The sequence below is a fragment of the Aplidium turbinatum genome, chromosome 6 (genome assembly GCF_918807975.1).
Source record: "Aplidium turbinatum chromosome 6, kaAplTurb1.1, whole genome shotgun sequence".
NCBI classification, from domain to species: domain Eukaryota; kingdom Metazoa; phylum Chordata; class Ascidiacea; order Aplousobranchia; family Polyclinidae; genus Aplidium; species Aplidium turbinatum.
Genome location: NC_137477.1, coordinates 32,247,066 through 32,264,476, shown reverse-complemented (window position 1 = coordinate 32,264,476; position 17,411 = coordinate 32,247,066). Strand labels below are relative to the sequence as shown.

The window sequence follows — 17,411 nt, the reverse complement described above, 5'->3', positions numbered from 1 at the left end:
GCTGTTTTTTTTTAACAAAGCCTTTGCAGTAGGCTAAATGTAAAGCAAGTATATGAATAGTTGAATTAACGAGCAAGCATGAGCAATTGAGCATGCTATGAATATCCAGGCCTGATGCTAATAGTGCAATGCAAGTTATCATAACAAGATTTATTAAAATACTATCGATGCCAATTGTCATTTTACGATAAACACAGATTATTTACGATGAACAAAAACCCTTCTATTGTCAGCAGGGCCTCTGTGAGAAATTTTCACTAAGGGTACGAAGAGTCATTCCGGCCCCCCTATCACTTCGGGCCTCCTTTGTCTTGATGGAAAACGCGTGATGTTTGCTTAGGCGTGTCGCACACCATACAACATTTTACTGCAGAATTGAACATCTGTGCGCAATGATAATATCAGGTTGCAATAAAATTATTATTTAGTGTTTTTTGTTGTGCATATCATGTGATCTGTCCCTCACCAGTTTGTGTATCCTGCATTGAATTCGTGTGTCAGTCGTTGATAGTGCTGTTAAGAGGTGTCACTTGTAGGCCTACAGCTTTACAGTAATGTAAAATTTTCAAATTCATTTATTTATTTCTCTTAGATGTAGCTTATATCTATTCCTGATGAGGACACTATGTGGTGTCGAAAACGTTGGACTTAGTAGTTTTTTCTTGTTTTTTTTGTGTGTTTAATATAAAATGTTAAATCAGTTAACGTGATAGCCATCACAACAAGTCAAGCTCTCTACCAAGGCTCAAACATAACATCTTGTTAAAACACAACCAAATTAATTATCTATAACCAATAACCTTTCTTAATTAACTTTTGCATTCACCAAATGCCCTGTTATAGCAGGTGTAGGCTAAACGAAGTCACTTTTTTTTACTCCGGCTCCGCTCCTGCTCGGAAAGTATTGACCACGGCTCCTGCTCTAACTCCCAAATTCATTTTGAAGTGAAATAAGCGTGAAACTACCTTTTTCAAATAGTTTTCAAAAACACAAAAAAGCTTAAAAACAACGAAACTTAAAAAAAAAAACCTAACGGATTGGGCTTTCTAAATAAATCCCCGGTTTTTCTCAACTCTGCTTTGGCTACACTATGCCTCCCGGACAGGAAAATAACCAACTTTTATGATTTAATTTAGGGTGCATTTAAAGTGCCTCTGACAGGAAAATAAATTCGCCAAATTTACCTAAGATACCAATAAGATGACACTAACAAACTTCCCTGATCAGCAAATCGTAAAAAATATCAACAGGCTGCTAAGTTACACGCTTGTAAACTTTCGTTCACTTTCGGCGAATCTGGCACTCATTCAATTGCGAAAATAAAAACGGCAACACCGCTGTGACGTCACCATGGGTAGGAAGAATAGTTTCTTTCTCTGTGGTGAGTTGGTAAGGTATGGTACGACTACTGCCAAACGTCAATGTGTGGGGCTCTGTTGGTCTAAAGAATGTGCAAAATGAGAACTACCGAAATGAAAAATTCAACTTATTATTACTATCAGGTTTAGATCAAATAGGTTGAGTTTATTTTTATCAAACAACATCTCAATTCAATTGAAATTGCAGTTTTTTTAACCTCTTGTAGGGTTACAACTTTGATAATTTTTTATTTGTCCTAATCTGGTTATAGCCATTTGCAGTGTAACAACAGTATCTCACAAACATCTACCCTTAATTTATGGTTGAGGTATTGAAGGCAAATTGCTGTTTATGTGACAGTGTCGTGACAAAGACGTGTGCTTTCTTTTCGCGCTTTCAAACAAAAAAAGGTGCTGAGGAGAAAATACTCAAAGTTTCCTTCAAGTGTTCGAAAGTGGGATGGGCCATAGAAAACTAGTCGTCTATGTTCTCTTCACTTCACTGGAGTTGATTTTGTTAACACCACCAACCCGATTTGGATCTTCCCAGCAATGAGTGGCATGCTAGGAACTGTAGGTGGTGAGTTTGCCACAAGTGCGAGTCTATGCCTCAGCCCAATGAATGTGTATGTTGCCATGAAGTGCCACAGACGAAAGAACGTTTGAAGAAAGACAGGAAAGGCGCATCTAGCTGTGTTACCAATTTGACCGATTTTGAGGCACACTTACATCCTGCACTTCTGGGTACTTTTTTTAATGAGGAGCAGGAAGAACTGGAGAAAAAACAATAAACCGAAAGGAGAAAACGGAGACCTATCAAAAGAGTAAGGATGTTACATTAGGTTAAAATACCCTAAACGCTAAATAATGCACACTAAAAGAAGTGATTTTATTTTCTTGCAGGCAGAATCAGTAATTAGTTGCTTACAGGCATGTATTGGAGTGGATACTAGGCTACAAGGTGACGCTCTCGGAAGCAACAATCGGATTGTGCTGCCGTCATGCATTGTTTGGCGAATCCGAAACAATTTTCCAAGTCCAGATGGCCATTACACCGGATTTCAATGGCCAACTGAAGGCACATTATGAGAGAGAACTTTTATTTATTTATGAATAGTGATGAATGATGATGAATTAAATATGAATGATGATTCGTAAGAATTCTTCATTTTTCACTTCAAGTATATTTTAGGCTTCGTAGGAAAGTATCCAGTAGGCCTACAGTTTTATTAAACTGCAAAAAACAATAAATCTTTGAAAAAAGCAACCGCTTGTACCAACTCCGACCAAACTGTGATCCACCAATTACATCTAGAAAGCATTTGTTTCATCCGTCGCTAACGACGCCCACCCAGGATGACGTAATACCACCAAAGTCGTCCCAGAGCAGTAAAATATGGAGTTATGCCAGTGGTGGCGCTGCGAAGCAGTCGTTTTGTATAAATTTCGCCCTAACCAGTCGAGCTTCGAGGTTAAGATTAAAAAGTTCGCTAAGCATAATTCTGCGCTAAGAAATCAGGGATATTTAAAGAAGGGGATACGAAGGCTTTTATTACGTCTGACAATAGAAGGGCTTTTGTTCATCGTAAATAATCTGTGTTTATCGTAAAATGACAATTGGCACCGATAGTAATTTAATAAATCTTGTTATGATAACTTGCATTGCACTATTAGCATCCGGCCTGGATATTCACAGCATGCTCATGGTTGCTTGTTAATTCAACTACCCATATACTTGCTTTACATCCAGCCTACTGCAAAGGCTTTGTTTAAAAAAAACAGCTTACTGGTAACTTTTCAACTGTCTTTGTAAACAAGTATTCTTTAAATATGCTCTACGTAACATTTGCTAACTGTCTTCTGTAGCTCATTATACCAGCTGCACTACAAAACTTTCTATGATTTAAAAAAAAACACATGTTTAAAGCATTGCAAACTACCGCCCTGGTAGTGTCATGAGAATAAGGCAATCGCTGCGAGCCTTCATATCCCCTTCTCTAGATATCCCTGTAAGAAATGCTTAAAAAAGTTACTAGACTTCGGTCCAACCTGTCAGGGGCACTTTAACAGAACATTTTTAATGTAAAGCATTAAAACATCACTTTGGGCCCCTAATTTGCGCGCGCAATGCATTCAATTATCTTTCCGGGCTCTTTTGATACATTACGGGCCCCCCAGGGCAATAGAATAACAACTTTAATGCTTGAATTTAGTCGTTTAGGATGGTTTTAACCAAATATTTTTGCGCATTAATTATAAAACCACAATTTTGGGCCCCCCAACAATCACAGGCCTGGGCCCTCAAGGGTACGCCGTACCCCCCTCTCATAGGCATTGATTGTCAGACGTAATAAAAGCCTTCGTATCCACTTCTTTACATATTTATGATTTACACATAACAACTTCTAAGTAGGAAATAAAGTCAATCAATATTACCGATACCAAAAACAAAACAGAAACGACAACCACAGAACACTTTAGCATTATCAAAGATTAAATTAATAAAGCCAATGAAACAATTCCTAAAATGAACCACCAACGACATAGCAACTGGATGATAGAAAGAATCTTGGAGTTGATGGAAGAAAGACGACAAAAGAAACACAATGAAAGTGAATACCAAATGTTGAACAAACAAATAAAAAAGCTTATAGCAAACCTGTGAAAAGTACTACGGTAGGCTATACCTATTTTATAGTACTTTTCACTGTCTGTACTATACATTTTTTACTAACCTGTACTACAGTGACGTTCGGTGGCTACCGTTGGGAAAGCAACTTGGAAATATGCTGCAGCAAGGTAGTAGGCACGAAGGGCGTAACCGTCGGGTGAAGCCCGAAGGCGTGTTGCCGAAGGCCACACTTCCAGCGGGGGGTCTGGGGGGCCTTCCCAGAAATTTTTGAAAAACACTTCCAATTTGGTGCGCTCTGAGAGCATTTCCAAAACATATCAAAAATAAAAATCTGTCAAATTGTGCTTCGCCTATGTCGTGATCATACATCCATTTAATGTTTAGAAGTCATGAACAATCTTAATTTTAACGTTGCAGGACCAAAGTCCAGTGTTAGACATGGAATAATAGTTGTCTAAATATTTATTTCGTCATGAATGTTCATTCTCAGATATTCAGTTAGGCCTGCACTACAAAAACTAACACTTAGGCCTAAACATTACATCCGCAAGCAGAGGTGGGCACCCGCTACTTTTAAAGTAGCGCGCTACCCGCTACCGCTACTTGGGCCAAAGTAGCGTGCGCTACCGCTACCCGCTACCCGCTACCAATTTACAAAAATAGCGCGCTACCCGCTACCGATACTCCGGCCAAAGTAGCGCGCGCTACCGCTACTTCTTCCGCTATTTTTGTCTAAAATGACACTAGGAAACACTCAAGTCCCTAGTGACACAAAAATGACCTTGAAAACGAATGTTATCATTCGTTTACGCTGTCATTTTAACGTCGTTATAGAAAACACATTCTAAGGGAAATTTATTGTTACGCAACTTTCAAAAACACAAGCATTTCAAAATGAGAGTTACCAAGTCCTGCCCGCTTTTTTGGACCCTAAGTCCAGCACATCACTAAGTCCAGCACATCTTTTCCAACAGAGAAAAGTCTCTCCATCACAGCACTGGAAGGAATGGGGGTGTTGTATTTAATGAACAGATGTTTTAACTCGGTATTCGAAAAGCTCAAGGACTTGCTCCTGTCCGAAAAAAAGGCGTCCACAATTGCTGCTTCCTTCTGCACCGACGTTTCATGGGATGGCGCAAACACTCCAAAAAATACATCCTCGGAGTCATGACTGATGTTGGTGTCACTCTTCTCGATATCAACCTGGCTTGATGTCTCCCGCAACAGTCGAATTACATCTGTCTTGACTTTTTCTCGCAGTGCGTCAGCATCATCCGTGGAAGCGTAGTGCAGAAATTGTAGCCACGACGTCTTGAAGGAGGGATGAAGACATGATGCCATAACGCATTTCATGTCGTTGAAGCACTTGTTGAATCGTTTCTTCATCCCTTCAAGGACTTTCACTTTCAAGTCCTCACAGGTCACAAGATCACTGATCTCGGTCAACTTCTTCGCGCAAATTGTGATGGTTGGAAGCAAGACTCCGTAATATGCCTTGGACTCGCCCTGGAGAATGTCTAAAGCCTGGCAGATAGGCTTCATCACAAGGAGATATTCGCCGAAGAAGTTGCCGTCAGCTAGAAAAGACCGAAACTTTGCAACCAAGCCGATTATATAGCTGCTTGACCACGCCAGTATTGCAAAAAAACAAGCATTTTTTTCAATTTAATTTAAAAAGTAGAGGGTAGCGAGAGTGCGACTGAACAAAAGTAGCGCCTCTCCCGCTACCGCTACTTTGGAAAAAAATAGCGCCGCTACTGCAGCAGCTACTCCAACTAAAAAGTAGCGCCGCTACCGCTACTTTTACTAAAAAAGTAGCGCCGCTATGAGCGCCGCTACAAAAGTAGCGCGCTACTGCCCACCTCTGTCCGCAAGCAATTTGTACAAAAAGCTGGATAAGTTTGCCTCCTGCGTATAGAAGCTTAACGAACTTAAATATTGCATCCGCACCTGAACGTTCATTGGCAAAGTAACGTTATATCAACGCTGTAAAAAGGGCAAAGGCATGACTATGGAAGCTAGTAGACTAAAGTACATGGCGAGGAGACATCAAAAAACAGCAACAATCTTTTTGCTTTTATGATACTGTGCTGTGTACCGTGACGAGAGACCATTCTGTGCGTACGCGTATGACCAGTTAGTCTAGCGCTTGTAAGCATTGACGTCACTGGGAAAAATACTCTAACCATAACACATCTGATTGGCTAAGCAGCTGGTGACGTTTTGCAAAACGAGTGAGGATTGGATAAAACGAAGGCGTTTTTTGACGTTTTTGGACTTGGGGAAAGCAACTTTGCAAGTTGATTTCCCTGAAGCCTCAGTGGTTGTTTCTGACAGAAGCGTTTGCGTTAATTGGCATTTATAGGCAAGACATGCGGTTTGGTGAGGACTTAGACTACTCACAAGCGTTACGAGTAATTCTAGTCACGAATACAGTAATTTTCAAGTTAAAATAGACGTGATAAATTATTATTTTCGTGCTGGTAGGTCTATATCGATTTTTGTAGTTAGTATCTTTTTCGTCCCGGACGCGTTAATGACGAAAAATAAAATGATTGAAATGATTGATTGATTGATAGAGACTATGGTTTTATCAATGCATATTTTAAATCTTTTGGTTTTGTCATCTTTCTTTTTTTGTTGGTGCCCAATTTGTGTGTTTACTTTATCGTTCTCTACGTGTTTCCGCCAGCAATAAAAAGTAAACTTAGCCTACTATGTTTGGCATATAATTATATTATATTGCAGCAAATAGCGAGTGCATATCGGCAGCAATGGCGAGTGGTTAGCGCATTGGGCTCACAGTCGAAAGCCTGCATGTTCGACTCCAGCCACTCGCACTTGCTGTTGTTTCTCTGGGCAAGAAACTTTACGATAATTGCCTCTACCCAGTGATCGATTTCGAGCAGTGATGTACGCGCATACAAAAAATATTGACGCCGTCAGCGCAAACGCAAACGTTCGAAAAACTATACGCCGCATGCGTCAACGCAACTTGTAAAAAAAGTTGGCGGCGTCAGCGTTAGCGCATACTCTAGCGCATACTCATTTTGTTTGCTAGGTGCCAAACATTCACACGGTATAAACCACTCGAAACAACACACTTTTCAAGCCACTTCGCGATTTCTCGTTACAAGAAATTATCTTTTTGGCCGGAAGGCACATCTGGCATTGAAAATATAAGTTTTTGCCTTTCGAAGAAGAGCTTGTAGGGCCATGGATTTGTATTATCATGCTCCATTTCACTTGGAGATTAGTATTACCGTAAGTCAGTGGTTCTCAAACTTTTTTTTGTTGCGACGCCTCTGAAAAAGTTTTCTGGACTTGCGACGCACCAGCAAATAAAAGTGAATGAAGAAACTTATGATTAAAGTTTTGTTTATTGATACAACAACAAAAAGCAAAGCATATTATTTAATGTGACGTGTGGGCTTGTTTGTTTTCACAAAGTTCATTGAATCTTGAGAGAATTTTTGAAATTGCCACCAGCATTTCTCTTTCACTGTTTATTCGTGATCGATATTTGGTTTTATCACCGCCAAGGCAGAAAATTTTGCTTCACATAAATACGACGTGGCGAATGGGATAATAATTCGCAGTGCTTTCTTTCACCAAGCCTGGATAGTGGATAATCGTCATTCATTGAATCCAAAAATTTGCCGGATTTCCTACTATGAAAGGATCACGAGTCCATTCGTAGTTTGGAAAATTTTCCGGGAAGTATTTTGCAAATTTCGACTCGAGCTTGGACAAATGTAGATAAATATGCTTCGCAAATTTGAAGGGAAAAAAACGCACTTGCAACCTCAACTCTTCACTATTTTCAAACTGAAATAACACCAAGGAAAATGATTCAGAGTTTCCAATTTTTTTTGGAAGGATAGACATCCAGTACTACGTTAGGGTATCAGCAGTGGCAATTTTTTTAGTTAATTGCGGTGTAGGCTAATCGGCTAAGTGCATTGGACACATGTGTCCCAGCGGTCCTCAAAGGGTTAACCTCATTTTTATAATCATAAACTGAGTTCAGCCAAGAAACGGAACTATTTTGCGACGCCCTTGGAAAAGTGAAACGACGCACCAGGGCGTCGCGACGCACAGTTTGAGAACTACTGCCGTAAGTTATTCCCTGAATACAATAGTGTAGTGTAAGAAACTGTAGCATATGCCTATCAAGAAAATTCTAGTATTATACTAACTGTCGCTCCTAGTAATATACTAACTGTCGCTCCCTAAAAATCCATTATAAAAAACACTCTTTTTAAAATAATTCCGTTTGAATAAGACTAATATTGCTTTTAATGCCATAATTCTCTCAGTAAGCTCTATGCTTTTTTCTGATAAGATTTTTAAAAAGTGGGTTAATGGAAGACAAAACTGCCAGACACAAGCAAGTTTAGATTCTGAACTGCACAACTCTTTGTTATTAGCATTCAGGGATAGTTAGCATTACTAGTGTTATTACTAATTAGCAGTAGGCTACTCAAAAGCCTCTCACAATTGGCCCCTGGATGCATGTTTTGCTAAACTGCACATCAAGTTACAAAACATATATAATTACATACTTACGCAACAGAATGTATAAATTGTCAAGTAAAAATTACCTTAGCTTGATAGCCTACTGTATGTAGGCCTACACATTACTACGCAGTCTACGCTACATAGCCTAGCCTACAACAAGAATAATCGGCAAAGTAATGTACTACATATAACATACAGAGTACAACATCATGCAAGCAATCACGGTCGGAGACCAAATATTTGAGTTTGTTTAGATACATAGGCTGCACTGCTCATTGCCTGAGAAGTTTCTGATTTGCCCCAAAATGCAAGACTTAACTAATATAAATTAAAGTGCTCACAATTGCTTACAAACGCCTTCAACACTGCTTGCCTAAAAAAACTTCACACTACGAAGCCAAGTCATTGTTTACATTTTACATGGAGCGGCATTACCAACCTACCTACTTGCTTGCTTACATTACATTCCTGTTTTGACCCGTAATTTCTCAGTAGGCCTAAGTTGTTTTAACTAGCCTAATTCTTTCTTTTTTTCTGCAAGACTTCAGTCTCCACGTGGGACTCTAGCGTCAAAGGCAGTAGTGCGATATACAAACAAACTCCAGCTGACTGAACAATAGATGACACTGTGACACAACACTAGAACAATGGGCAATTGCAAGACGTTAACATTTTGCAGTTTGACAAAAAAAATTGCAAACAACAACTAAGACATTAAAAAGTATGCGTTGACGCTATGCGCTAAAAAACCGCGAAAACTTTACGGCGCATCCTCAAGCGCAAACTATCCAAAAAAATGTGGCCGCAAGCGTTAGCGCAAACAAAAAGTCTACGCCGCATGTATGCGGCGTAGAATTTGCGGCGCATACGTACATCTCTGATTTCGAGTAATGGGTAGTACCAAATTTAAGTCATGAGTAAAGTAGACAACCGAAAACAGACATTGCCGTCGGCTGCAGCGTGGGTCAGGTGTACGTCGGAAGGCGTACACCGATGCATAGCGCTCAAGTCCGCTTTCCCGCAATGCAGGATAAAGATAAAACAAACAAACAAAACAAAATATTGTGTTTTGTTGTGATGGTCAGAATAGAGTCAAGTAAAAACAAACTGAACTGAATTGAATAAAACTCGAGAAAACACCGAAAAGCCTAAGTGGGAAATACCCCAAAGTAAAACTTAGTCACAACACACGCCACAGCCACATGCTAGAGACCAGAATGATCGTAAAATGGAGCTGGAGTTTACCCGATTTTCAGAAAATGGAAGTGATTCGGAGTTTCAATTTTCACAAAAGTTTGAGAGTTTGGTTCTGCAATTTGCATTTTAGTTAAATCAACTAAGTTCATGGCCTATAGCTTTGTTCAAAAATGGGAAAATATTGCAGAAAATATATAATATATAAAATATATATTGCAGAAAAATGGGAAAATATAAAATATATATTGCAGAAAAATGGGAAAATATATATATATATATATATATATATAATATATATAATATATATATAATATATATATACAGAAAATATAAAATATATATTGCAGAAAAATGGGAAAATATATATATTTAAAGCTATTGATTTATTTTCTATAGCTTTGTTTGTAGAAAAAAAGCTGTCTCTACGATATTTGATCTGGCGATAAAATGTGCTCCACTGAAAACATTCACGTGCTACCAAGATTGACAAAGATTTGTGCACTTCTGACTAGTCCTGAGCTATGGATAGTTCATGCTAAAAGTTGGATGGTAGAAGTAGGAGATTGCGTACTAAAAAGTAAGGTAGACAACTGGAGGGTCATCTCATAGTGTTATGACAAAATTTGGTGCAACTACACTACAGCTTGAGGTCTACCGCCAATCCGCCATATGTCCCAGACTCAGGTGCAGTGCATGTGACCTGTCCATGGGTGGTCAAAGTGTATATTGCCATAATAAATGTATAGAAATACTTGATATCATTTTTATTTAATATTACCGTATCATTCAAGTCATGATAGTGCAGCATAGACACCAATCATCATGCTACAGTAGTTACGGTAGGTAGTACCTACCGTACTAATATACCGTACTAATACTACCGTACTAATACTACTGTACTAATAATACTGTACCTACTAGGTACGGTATTATCACACTGCTGCAGTTAGGTTTTACCGATGTTCTAGCACCCGAAATTTCAAGCCAAATATAGCATTTCATTTGATGAGAATGAATTTACTTTAGGGCAAAGAAAACTTTTGCAGTTCTGTCTATTTTTGAATTTTGCAGTGACCCTCCAGCTGTCCACATCACAAGAAAAATCTCTAGGCCTACATTGAGTCGTCTCGGTATTCCACTGACCCTATCATCATGTTGTAGACTACGGTATGTATTGGCTTGTATCATGTTAACTCAGAATTAGATTTTGAAGTGGAGTAGATTCGCAGTTTAAAATGATGAAATTTTTTTGAGTCAGATTTGGAGTAAAGTCTAGTTTGGTGGACTAGGAGTGCAGTCGGAATCTCAAAAATCATGCTCCGCTCAACACTGCCACATGTCTACAGTGCAGGGATAACTGATGAACATGAACTATCAAAAATGAGTGCTCTTCATTTTGTATTCAAAACCTCTAAGTCTAACCATATTAACCTTTTTACTTTAATAATATTGGTTAAATTGTTGCTTGTTTGATTATACCAATTCGTTTTTTTTTTCAGATTACTCTGCAAAGGTTAGTTGAAATTATTTTAAAATCATGCAATAAAGTGTGTTCAAATGAGTTTTGGATTTTATAATTTGAATTTTATTGTATATATATACTTTATCATATACATATAGTTTGGGTTTTAAGTTAAACTCTTGAAATCGATTATTGGATCTTAAATTCTTAAATCCATACATCTCCGCTACACAGACTGAGAGAGAGAGAAATATGTTTTTTGGTCCTTCCGGTACAAGAAAAAATTGAGTTATTACACAATAGAACACATATTTAATGCAGAAAGGACTGACAGCACTGAATAACCTTGCGGTTTCCTAGTCGAAGTGTTGCCTGTCAGCAGATGTAACAAGTAACAGCAGATGCAACCTATTTCGTCCCCTGAAAAGATTGAGAGAATAAATAGAAGAAAGCCAAAGTCGCTGATCGGAGTTTCGGCAAACATTTTAAAATTTTCCCCTTAAATTAATCATTGAATTTTTATGGGCCACTGCAAAATAAGTGTGAATTTAGTCAACAAAATTGACCGTACCGGTAACATGATAATGTTCAATTGGATTGATTGATTGATTGAATCTTTATCCTCGGACTGGGAAAGCTTCTTGCAGAGCTTAATCCTGGCAGTTTCGCATACTTGTAGGGAGGCTTTGAATCACTGACGCAGGCCCGGTCACCGAGATTGACAGAGTGAAATTTCCGATCGTTGAAGTCTTGTTGCCGGGGAACTATTCCATCCATTAGATCAGTGTTTCTCAACCCCGAGTCTGCGGACTCAAATGAGTCCGCGGAAGGGCCTGGATGAGTTTGCGAGCACAGTTGCTTTTGCTAGTAGTCAGTTCATATTGTATTACAAATAAAACGTAAAATGCTCCTATTTCACCAACTTTATCTTTGTGATGTCATAATAAATTGGCTAAAATTCTAAAACTGACTGTGTTCTACCGGTGAGATCACAGTCAGTTTTAGATTAGATGCCTGGTGAACAGTCTCAAACAGAATTACTTAAAATGGCTAAAAGAAAACAAGTTTTTGGATATAATGATGAATACTTGAAGCTTGGATTTACTTCGATTGAGGTGAATGGCCGCAGTGTGTGTTGTGCTTAACAGTCTTAGCTCACAGCTCTTTAAAGGACACGAAACTTCGTCTGCACCTAAAATCAAACCATGAAAATTTTATTAACAAATCTCTTGAAGTATTATATTTAAAGAAAAAGAGCATCAGGTGAAGAAGTCGCATTGATCGCCCAACTCCTTGGGGAGGAATAGTATATTCTCACAGTCATGCAGTGCGTGCTTCTTTTGCGGTTGCATGGAAAATCGCTTGTGCAAAAGCACCTCACACAGCTGGAGAAAATTTGATTAAACCAGCATCTGTTGAAATGGCCAGGATAATGTGTGGTGATGCTGTTGCTAACAAACTGGAAATTGTTCCTTTGTCAAACGACACCATGAAGCGGCGTATCGAAGAACTCTCAAGAAATGTTCTGCAACAAACAATCGCTGCCATAAGATGCTGTGAAAGATTTAGTTTGCAACTGGATGAGACAACCGATATCGGAAGTGATGCACAGCTCATGGTGTTTGTGCGATATTTTGACACAAATGATTTCGTTGAGCAGTTTCTGTTTTGCCGTCCACTTGCTAAAAATACCACAGGAGAAGAAATATTCAAGAAAGTGGATTACTTCTTTGAAGAACATCAGCTTGAGTGGTCTAATTGCGTGTCTGTTTGTGCTGATGGTCATAGGCGCCGACTTTTATTTTTGCATGGGGTGGCGGATAGCACAATATGGCAACCTAAAAACTTTCAAACTGCATGTTTTTGTTTGATTTTTACTAAGCGTGTTTCGTAGATCCTATTGTCTTTTCACACCTGACTTGTAGCTCGATAATTTACAAAGCAACTTTAAAACAAAGCACAGGAGGTATGTCGTGAATTTTATTGTTACGTTGCTGCTCTGACACTTAACATTTGGCAAAAGTATTTTTGCGAACAGCAGCTCTGTCAATCCAATTGTTAATCGTCAACTTGTAACCGTGAAGCTTCAGCTTGATAAACATTTAAAATTAGGACGTGGTTCAATCTCTGTTGCGTCATGGTAGATGGCAAGGAGGTTTTTATGTGCCTAAGTGCACTAAACGATCGCTCCGCCTCGCAGGTGGTGGAAGGCAACGATAAGCAGGGTTGGTTGATTTAAATCAAATGATTTAAATCATTGATTTAAATCATGATTTAAATCAAACAATAAAAATCAAAAAAATCAATTAAAAAAATCAAATGATTTTTTATTTGCTAAAATAAAAATAAATAACATCAACAAACGTTTCACTGCTTCTCTGTAATACAAAAGTTATATTTTAATACGTAAGGCTATAGGCTATGCATGTTTTGAAAGGCAACTTAGTTTACTTGGCAGTTCACAAACAGTGTTGTTCACTAAACATAGTTTTTAAGCGAGTTTTTTCCACTGTTGGTCTGGTTCAATCAGAAGTTCGAAATCCATTGGGTACTGCAAAAGCTGGCGAGCTTGTATTTATGTACAAACTTTTCAATGCAAAATAAACTGCAATTTTTGTGTCATCTGAACTTTTATTGTTTTGGTATGGTACGTCGGTAACATAATTATATTACACAGTTAAACTTTCTTTGCAAAAAGTCTGGCTGTAGGCTATGCATCAGTTGAGCAAAAAAGCAAAGTGATGCGTGCTCAAACGTAAGGAAAGATCTTAGTGTAGTGAGATGACAGTCTGAGACGTACCTCAATCTCGATATGCACATTATGATTTAGTATAAAGCAACATATCACACCTACTTAAAAATATGTGCAATAGACAGGCTAGCCTACAATATGATAATAAAAATGATTAAACACTTGCAAAGCAAAGCCTTTCAATCAATCAAGGGGTTAAAAATAATTCTGCTATCTTACTAAAATGATCTCTTCCCCCAAGTAGACTCGACGCTTTTTTATATAAAAAAAATCAAAAAAATCTGATTTAAATCAAAAAAATCCGATTTTTTTGATTTTTTTAAAAAAATCATGATTTTTTCCAACCCTGACGATAAGTATATTTTCACAATGCAGACCACGTTTGGAAGCATTAATGAAATTGTTTCATTGCTTGCAAATAGATCAAGCAGTTGCGACATAGTTGAAACAAAAATCTGTTTTTGCTGTTGAAAACTTTCCAGCTGTTGCAATTCCAGACGCAGAAGCGTTGGGTTTATGTCATCTTTATATGTGGCAGCGACATTTTCAAAAGCAGCTCTGTTCTTTTCCGATGCTTGATCCTTGGAAAGCAGAACTGTTTCCATGTCATTATCGTTTTCATGTCCTGCTGTGAATAACGTGACAAAAGTGAAGAAGAACACTGTTTAAATACGTCTAAATAAATGCTTTGGTAGTAAGCATCTACGGTAGAAAAAAAAACGGTTGCTGTTGCTGGTCATCGAAAGATATTGCAGTACGGCCACGCGGCAAAGATGGCAACTGCAAACCCATATCATCAGCTGATTTTTTACATGCTTCAAACAACGCAGATGCCTCACTTTATGTTGCTGCATTCCAAGAAACCGTTGATGATACGGCTTCCAGTAATTCACGTACCTTTCCGACATTGATCCCACGTTTCTGAACAGTGATATGTACATTGTACAGGGCTTAAAATAAGCAAAAGCTTTTGCAGGACACGCAAGAAAAAGTAAACGTCCAAATTATCCATGGATGGCATGGATGCTGTCCATGTGCAATTGTGCATGGAACATGGCTAGTGGCATTGTTTCGAGTGACAGCATCCATGCCATCTTCTTTCGATGCCGTGTCAAGCCAATCTAGTATGACCTCATACTGGTCAAGAAAAGCATTTACACTGGGAGCTGCTTTTCGAAAATTTTCAAAAGTTTTGAAAATTGCATTTTTTTAATGAAATTTGAAAATAGATATTCATTTAGGCGGTGGAGCTATCAATCATCGAGATAATTTTATTTACAATTTTTTTATAGCTGGCATAATTTATAGCGATATTATAAGCAGTTTAAAAATTTTCAAAAAAGATTTTTGAGGGAGGCAATAGAAAGATCGTATTTTATTGATTAATAAATCCCATTGTAAACCTAACAAATGTAACAATGACTTATGACAAATAACAAATAAAACGATCGCAACAACAACAAGGAAAAATTCGTAGCCACGTGTTGCGTAATCTTCACGTAGCTTGCTTGGTGTTACGCGAGTATCATGCTTGTGACAAAACAATCATTTTCTTCGCAATGCTGTATTGGTTCACCTCTTGCTTCATGTTGACTTGAAGCGAAAACAAATGATCAAAAAAAGATTTAAACGTCCGTTCAAATTACCTTTATTTGCAGTAAGTAATGTAGCCTAAACGGGGTGGCTACATTACCACCACGCTACAGCGGTTACGGGGTGGCGTGGCCACCCCATAACCCCGTAAGTCGGCGCCAGTGCTGATGGTGCTCCAGCCATGATGGGAAGTAAGAAAGGCTTCATGAGTTTTGTCAAAAAGAAAAACAATAACATTTCGGTTGTTCATTGTCTTCTCCACAGAGAAAATTTGGCAACAAAAGAAATACAAGAAAATCTTGCCATAGTTTTCAAAGAGGTTGTATCTGTGGTAAATTATATTAAATCTCGTCCTTTGAACACTCGCTTATTTCGTGCTTTGTGTGACGAAATGGGAGCGGAACTCAGTGGGCTTCTGTTCCATTCAACTGTTCATTGGTTGTCACAAGGAAAGGTGCTTGAGAGAGTGGCTACTCTTAAAGAGGAAACCCATCTTTTTTAAAAGAGCAAAATCATGAACTTGCTGATCGCTTTCGTGATGATGAATGGATTGCGAAGTTGCTATTTTTGGCCGATGTTTTCAGCCATGTAAACCAACTGAATAGTTCTATGCAAGGAAAAGAGAAACTATTTTTTGATGTTTTGGAAAGTATTGATGCATTCAAACGTAAATTAAGCTGTGGATGCATCGAATGAAAAGTGGGAGGTTAGCTGCTTTTCCAGGATTGAACTTATTTGTGGAAGAGAAAGATATCAATTTGGGCGTCGTTTTTCCCATTTTTTTTGAGCACCTCAACACATTTCTTTCTGAATTGGATCGTTATATTCCTTCCAACGATTATTGCAGGATCTTTAATTGGATTGGGAATCCTTTTCAGGTGTCAGCGCTAGAACTTCATTCAGATATGGACTGCATTGCTGAACAGTTGCTTGAATTGCAAAGCCGACAGATGTGGAAAGACAAGTTTAAAAAGGCTTCTTTGACTCAATTTTGGGCAAATGTGCAGTCGATGGAGCCTAGTCTTTCAGATCTTTGCAAGCAAGCTGCAACAGCTCTTTTGCCATTTCCAACCACATACCTGTGTGAATCTGGCTTTTCAATTCTGGCGATGATCAAAACGAAGTATCGCAATAGACTTCAACCGGAAGATGACATCAGATGTGCACTGACAACCATAATTCCGGAATTCGATAAACTTGACAAGCAAGTTCAAGGACAAGGCTCTCATTGAGTGTGTGTTGAGTGAAAAACAGTGCTTGCTTTTTTCGTTGATACCAGATTAAACTCTTTTGGATAGAAATCAAAAAACCTATTTTTTGTTAATATATAGCTTGAGTCCGCGGATATATAGGCGAGCTTGAGAATAGTCCGTGGGTCAAACAGGTTGCGAACCACTAGGCTGGCCCCTTTTTGGGTGATTTTGGAAATTGATTAGGCCTGGGTGTTAAATTTTTGTTTTGACCCAAAAAAATGAGATTCCCAAAATTTTTTTGGATTTGAACCATGTCTAGACCCTGCCCCGGGCCCCGGTCCGTCTCGCCAGTTGACGAAATTTAAAACAGCTGTAACTTTTACAATATTCATGTTAATAATGTCATGTAAGTACTCATTTTCATTGGTTTTTCATGGAGAACAAGAATCTAAAGGTTTTTGATACATATGGAAAGTGATGGAATGGGCAATGAGGAAAAGAGGTATACCGGAGGTATTAGTGAGAGCTGTGATGTCTATGTATGAGGATGCAAGAACAAAAGTGAGAGTTGGATCAAATTATTCAAACGAGTTTTCTGTGAAGGTTGGTGTACACCAGGGATCAGTTTTGTCACCTCTGATATTTGCTATTGTGGTTGACGTTGTAACTGAAGGAGTGAGGGAGGGCTTATTGAGTGAAATT

General features: G+C 38.4%; 1 protein-coding gene across 1 annotated transcript; it reads left to right on the top strand.

Annotated features, from left to right (window-relative positions):
- The first annotated feature begins 12,603 nt into the window (after positions 1-12,603).
- Positions 12,604-16,748, top strand: LOC145772592 (zinc finger BED domain-containing protein 5-like). The gene is made up of 3 exons (XM_082584453.1): positions 12,604-12,920; positions 15,781-15,970; positions 16,395-16,748. The coding sequence occupies exons 1-3, from the start codon at positions 12,604-12,606 to the stop codon at positions 16,746-16,748; spliced, it is 861 nt and encodes a 286-aa protein (XP_082440579.1).
- The last annotated feature ends 663 nt before the right edge of the window (positions 16,749-17,411 follow it).